This window comes from Galeopterus variegatus, unplaced genomic scaffold (assembly GCF_000696425.1).
Source record: "Galeopterus variegatus unplaced genomic scaffold, G_variegatus-3.0.2 Scaffold262, whole genome shotgun sequence".
Taxonomy (NCBI): domain Eukaryota; kingdom Metazoa; phylum Chordata; class Mammalia; order Dermoptera; family Cynocephalidae; genus Galeopterus; species Galeopterus variegatus.
Window position 1 is genome coordinate 742,750 of NW_007726373.1, and position 6,762 is coordinate 749,511.

Consider the following 6,762-nt stretch of genomic DNA (forward strand, 5'->3'; position numbering starts at 1 on the left):
GTCCCAGTCCAGTACGGGCGCGACACTGAGGGTTGCGATCCGTTGCCGGTCACGAAAAAAGACACACACACAAAAAAATAAGATGGATGCAAAAATAGAACTAAAGTAAAATTACAACCTTTTGCATTATAAACCGAGTAAAGTCATAAAGGATAGGAATCTGTATGGAGTCTGCAAAAAGTTGTCTTAAATTTATATAGCAGAATCTTGTATACAGAATGCCATAGCCAATCGCCACAGCAGGCAAATCTCCAAAAGAAAGATCTCTGCATGAGGTTTTCATAGCTTAATGGAACGCCCCCTAAGATTATCCGTTTCCCCACTGTTGTACTATACAAAGCAAACAACTAGCAAACTGTTGCTGCTTCCCCTCTTGGCATCCCTTAAAATCCCTTCTTCACAAAGCTTAAAAACGTTTAAAATTTTAAAAAAGATTATGTCAATGTTAGCCCTCTCTTTAAACCATTCAGTGCCTTCCCATGAGATCTATAATAAAATCTCTACCTGATCTGCCCCCTGGCTGCCTCTCTTCACTCACTCTCCCCTTGCTCAATAAGCTCCAAATTTATTCATTCAACACATGCTGAACACATACAACGAACCAGTAGTTTTTGTTAACGATAAACAAAACAATCAAAATTCCCTTTTCTTGGTTGGTCCGCGTGCAGCGGTGTTACAACTAATTGATCAGATTACAGATTTCTTTGTTTCTTCTCCACTCCCACTGCTTCACTTGAATAGCCTTTTAAAAAAAAAATCCCTTTTCTAGGTGAGGACACAAAAAACAATAATCCTTACAAACGAGTAAATGACAAAAGACGTTAGAAGGTGTATGTAAATTGAATGAGGAAGCAGAGGTAGAGCCATTTAGCCACTGTGAAGGACCTCAGTTTAAATGTCAGTGCTCCTAGAGGCCTGACCTAAGCACCCAATTTGTTGCCTCCTCCTCTCCTTAATCTCATTACCATATTTTGTTTTCTTCATAGCCCTTATTGATACCTGACATTTCCTGATGTATTTATTTGTTGGCTTGTGTATTATTTCCCTAGTAGGAGTTTGCCTGACTACTTCATAGCTGTGTTTCTCCTGTTTAAAATAGGACCTGGTATATACTCAACACATTTGTTGAATGATGGATAAAGATGTCCTCAATATCTTACTGTGGTTTCCAGTATTCCTGTAGGAATGGCTACACACACACAATAAATTAATGACAGAAATTTTAACACGAAATCATTAAAACTTAGGCTCAGAAAAACTTTGTAGAGTTCCTATAATTTTTTAAGTTCTCTCAATTTTTCTCTTTCCAAGTCTGGTTAAAGTTGTGGTGGTGTTTTCACAGATTTGTTGTTCCTGTTTATGACTAACACGGATATAAGTCACAGTTCTTCAGGGTTAGCAATGGAGTCAACCTGCTCCATTATGCTCCAATTATCTTTTAAGATAAAATGAGATTTCAGAAGAACCTATACAAGATTTAAGAGCGACCTGGCGCAGTCAAATCTCTGCAAGGTTAGAGGCGTCAAAGGGGGGCCTGGCCTAGAAATGGGAGAGTGACATAAAGTACAGGTGCCTTGGCTGGGTGGGAGTGACCACTAAGAATCAATGTCAGAATGCCTCACCGAAATTCAAGTACAGCGACTGCAGATGGGTCAGTGTCCAGCGCTAAGGACAGAGCAGAAAGAGGACATAAATTAAGGAGAAAGGACCCTATATAAATGACCAATAGAGGAATAAGCAGTGTGTACTCAAATACGTGTACCTTAAAATCGTGTACCTGAACCAAAAGCCCTCCTAGAATGAACTGGTATTATGGGCAGGCGAGAGATGGCATCTCCCAAGCTCCTAAGCCTCCCCGCTCTATTCCTGGTGGGCAGAAGGCCGGGTTGGAGAATGCCTGCTCAGTTTGGCCTTGGGGAGAAGGACATTCGGGGGTCTCCTCTTCCCCGTCGAGTCCCTGACCAATTCCCGAACTGAAGTCAGGAAAGTAGCCAGTGCCTGGGACCCGGCGTGCTCAGGCCTCGGGCCTCCCCGAGTGACTGCGCCTCGGGCCTGGCTCAGAAGCAGGTTTCGGCAGCAGGAGGCGGGGCGCCCACCCGCGCCCCTTCCCCCGCGGGTACAGGTACCGGCACCGCAGCGGGGCAGGGCCAGGGCTGTAGATTGCAGCCGAGGCGGAAGCAGCAGCCGCCGCCCCAGCTGGGGGAGCGCGTCCGGGGGCTTCCCAGGGGAGGGCGACGACAGCGAGCCCTCTCGAACGTTTCTACCCGGCTCGCTCACTTCGCCTCTGCCCCGCCCGGCCCCGCCCGGCCCCGCCCCAGCCGCTCGGGCCGCCGCAGCCTCCCCAGCCGACGCGAGGGGGGAACCTGCGCCAGCGCCTTTAAGAGGCGTGGTCACGTGTGCTCCGCCCCCACCTGCCCCTCGCGCGCCAGTGAGGGGTGGAGTGCGGGAGGAGGTGCCGGAGCGTGTGCGCAGCGAGGCGAGCGCTGCTGCGCAGGCGCAGTGGCCGGACGACGGACCCTGTGTTTCCAAAATGGCGGCAGCGATGGATGTGGATACCCCGAGCGGCACCAACAGCGGCGCGGGCAAGAAGCGCTTTGAAGTGAAAAAGGTTGGGTCTCGCCAGCGCCTTCCTCAGAGATGCTAGAAAGGCGCGGATATGGCTGGCAAGCCCAGGGATGACTGAGGCGCGGAGGAAAGGGCTTTATTTCAGGGCGTCCCCGGACCGGGTACCACGAAAGGAAGCTGGGGGGCGGGTTTTAGTGTTGATCGGCGTGACGACGGCCCACTTTCAAGGCCAGTGTTGGCGTCTCTGTGAGGCGGAGGGGCCAATCACGGAGGTGCTTATTGAGATATGCAGGGTTGCCGCTTGGCGAAGGGAGCCAAGCGCCTGAGCTGTCACTGGAGTGGTTGAGGGGTGGGGGAAGGACAGGGTGGGGTGGGTGGAATGGGGAGTCGGAGCGATGCGGTGGGCGGAGGATGGGGCAGTGCGGCGAAAGCCAGGAACTTGGGGTCCTAGGGGGCCTCCGAGGAGCCTCGCTGGTGATCTCCTTGTCCCGCCCCTTTCTGAGGCTTGGGGTCCTCTGGCTCTGAGGGACCCCGGCTTGGCCCTCGCTCAATCCAGGCCTCCGTTAGGCCCCTCTCGGACCCTTGCCCCCGCCGAGCTAAAGAGTTTCGATTGTAATGCTTGGTTCTTCTGAGACTCCTGTTGGTTTGTCATACAACCGTCCCAGTCCCGTGGCTCTCAGTCACGTCCAGAATCTCCTCCTTCAAAAAAAAAGTATGGTGGAATTTGTTAAAAAGAAAATGAGAGCCCAAATCTTGTGGCATTTAAGGAGGTCCGAACGCTAGTTGCGAATGACCTGTTAAGAGTGGTAAAGCAAAAATGTGAAACGTGACTTTTTGCATGAAATGCCTCTTAGTGGTTTTGCAACAGTTGGGGAGAAACGTGTTGATTCCAACCTAACGTGAAATAAATCTGTTCAAAATGAAGATTCTGAGATCGGGAAGATGTTATTCCTAGAACATCTGGCTTCACCGACAGTATTCCCCCTTCTAGTGCTTTTGGCATCTCATTGTGGCCACTGCGGCCCGGTTACAGCCAGCAGCCATATTGAGTGTAGTAGAAGTAGGGGGTTTTCTTCCAAGTTAAAGCTGTGGTGTGAAAAGCGCTGAAGAAGTTAGTGGACACTGAGAATTGGGCTTGAAAGAGATGAAGGTTTGGGAGGTGGCACCCAATTAGTAGGCGGAAAGGAAGTTTGGGAGTATTTATAATTGCGGCAGCTGGGGATTGGATTACTGAAATACCACTTTTAGATAAATTCTTAATGGAATTACCTTAAGTATAAGAATCTGAACTTGTAAAAGTTAGGGACATCAGTTTATCTGATGGTGGAAACTAAATAAAATTCTAGTGAATTCTAGACTTTGTTTTGAAGTAATTTTGTAAGAGTTAAGTGATGACCTTGTTCTGTGTACTGACACTGGGTAATTAGTTACCCAGCTTATCCCACGATTACCCATTTTATGATCCAATCATCATCTTAGTTCATTCTGTTCGTAGCTTTCACCTCCTGGTTCATGCCTCCAAAGCTGCCTTTGAAGAGCAGATATTTATTTATGCAGATTTTCAGCTGTTGTGCAACTACCAGAGAAACCTGCGCAGTAATTCAAGTTCATGCTTATTAAACCTAAAACAGGCACTTAAAAATCATTCCTAAATCACTTACGTTGATATGGCTGACTAAATTATTTTAAGCTGTAGGAAAAAAAAAACAAGATAACTCATTAATTTCTGTGTTCATATATGCAACCTTTTGAAGAATGGGAGAGCATACATGTAGCCTACCGATGTCCTCTGATTAAATAAATAAGAGTAATGTAATATCTCCAAACTGTTTTGTTTGGTGGTCGCTGTGGCCAAAAAGATGATAACTGAAGCTGTAGCATGAAATCCTGGAGTGTGTTATATTACAAGCAGAGTGCATTGTTCCTCCTTTTTCTCTTTGCAGTGGAATGCAGTAGCCCTCTGGGCCTGGGATATTGTGGTTGATAACTGTGCAATATGCAGGAATCACATTATGGATCTTTGTAAGTAATTGGAGGAGGATGGGAGGAAGTTGGGAAGGTTACAGAGATTGTGGCTATCCTGATGTGACCAATTTTCTTCTCAAGGAGATATAAAGCATAGAGTGCTTGGGGTCTTCTGCATCTAGTCTGCTGGTGTGTTTGAAATAGAGTAGGTTTTTATGATGTCCTAGAGGCATACCCTGCTCTCAAAAAAAAATCTACTCAATCTAAAGATGGCAAGGACACATTTAGAATGAAGTGAGGACACAGTCACTGTTGATTCTTCCTCTGTATCTCCCATCTGGTACCCTGACTTTTAGGCAGAAATAGTGAAAGGAAGAAAACAAACTTGGAGCTAAAATGTTTTATCTGTACTAGTTTTTGCTGGAAAAGGTATATATAAAAGAATAGAAGCCTAAGGAATAAGGATTTTCTTTTTTTTTTTTTTCTTCCTTTTTGTCTTTTTTCGTGTCCAGCAATTCTTCCTTTTTGTCTTTTTTTGTGTCCAGCAACGGATCGCAACCCTCAGTGTCGCGCCCGTACCGGACCGGGACCGGCAACGGGATTGCAACCCTTGGTGTTGCGCCCGCACCTCGCTCAGCCAGTGAGCGGGAACCGGTCTGTATGTGGGATCCGAACCCTCGGTGGGAGCGCCGCCACACTCCCAAGCGGCGCACTGTAGCAGTGCGCCACCGCGCCGGCCCAGGAATAAGGATTTTCAATATTAGCCCCAAACATAGTAAAAAGGATATTTTGCCAGCATCTTATTTAAATAAGGTAATGAATTGCACTAAAGAAATTTCATTTAAATCTCCACATATTACATTAGTCATAGTGGATCTGATTATAGCTGTTGATAGACTGACTTCATATCCTTGTAGTAATAGAGGCAAGAATGTTGATCACACCATAACAGTTGAAAAATACTGGAAGTTCCTAGAATTGGATTTATGGGCACTTATTTTTTAGATTACTTTCCTGCCTCTCCAGCTTCATCTTGAGCCACTCCTCACTGTGGTAGTTTCTCTGGCCTTCTTTCTGTTCTTGAAGTGCTCATGTTCTTTTTTTAGAGCCCTTATATATCCTTTTTTTTTAAAAGATGACCGGTAAGGGGATCTTAACCCTTGACTTGGTGTTGTCAGCACCACGCTCACCCAGTGAGACAACCGGCCATCCCTATATGGGATCCGAACCTGTGGCCTTGGTGTTATCAGCACCACACTCTCCCGAGTGAGCCACGGGCCGGCCAGAGCCCTTGTATATCCTGTTCCATGTGTCTGGAATATTCTTTGCCTGTTCTCCCCCATTCTTTTGTCTAACCCAACACTGTCCAATCTAAATGAAAGCCACAGATGAGAGCACATGTATAGTTTAAGTTTTTTAGTACCCACATTAATGAAGTAAAAAGAAACAGATGAGATTAATTTTAATATTGTATTTAACCTACTATTCTAAAATATTTCCATTTTAACATATAATCAATGTAAAAAATGAAATATTTTCCAATCCTTTTTTTGTACTAAGTTTTCAAAATTCGGCATGTATTTTACACTTACAGCACTCTTAATTCAGGCTAGCCACATTTCAAGTGCTCAGTAGCCACATGTGGCTAGTGGCTACTGTATTGGGCAGTGCAAAACTAACCCATAGTTGATCTTCAGATCTCACCTTGAACTTGCTCAAAGATGTGTTCCCTGACCATACTCACACACACAAATACAGGTTATGGGAGTTCTGTTAAATACAGTATTCCCAAAACATCCTGTAGTTTCCTTTTGTATTAATCATTTAATTTAGTTGATTCTCTATCACGTCCTTGTTATTTACCACTATATACCCAGCATCTAGCTTAGTGTCCAGTACATAATAGGTTCTCACTGAATATTTGATGAATGAATAATAAAAACACAAAGTAGCGGAACAGTCTGTGATCATTGCAACTTGGAAAGCACAAATCAAATATTTTATGTTAGGGGCCGGCCTGGTGGCGCACTGGAGAGTGCACCGCTTGGGAGCGCAGTGGCGCTCCCGCCGAGGGTTCGGATCCCATGTGGAGACCAGTTCCCGCTCACTGGCTGAGCGCAGTGTGGGCGCAACACCGAGGGTTGCGATCCCGTTGCCGGTCCCCAGTGCGCGCGTGACACTGAGGGTTGCAATCCCGTTACCGGTCAGTAAAAAAGACAAAAAGGAAAAAAA

The 6,762-nt window shown here is 46.1% G+C and overlaps 1 protein-coding gene across 1 annotated transcript in view; it reads left to right on the top strand.

The window, feature by feature from the left end:
• Positions 1–2,485: 2,485 nt before the first annotated feature.
• The window catches only part of RBX1 (ring-box 1, E3 ubiquitin protein ligase), a 20,749-nt gene continuing 16,472 nt past the window's right edge, over positions 2,486–6,762 (top strand). Inside the window, exons 1-2 of the mRNA XM_008566690.1 lie at positions 2,486–2,608; positions 4,509–4,587. Of these exons, the coding sequence (XP_008564912.1) occupies positions 2,531–2,608; positions 4,509–4,587 (157 nt within the window). The 5' untranslated portion in view covers positions 2,486–2,530. The remainder of the gene's footprint in view (positions 2,609–4,508; positions 4,588–6,762) is intronic.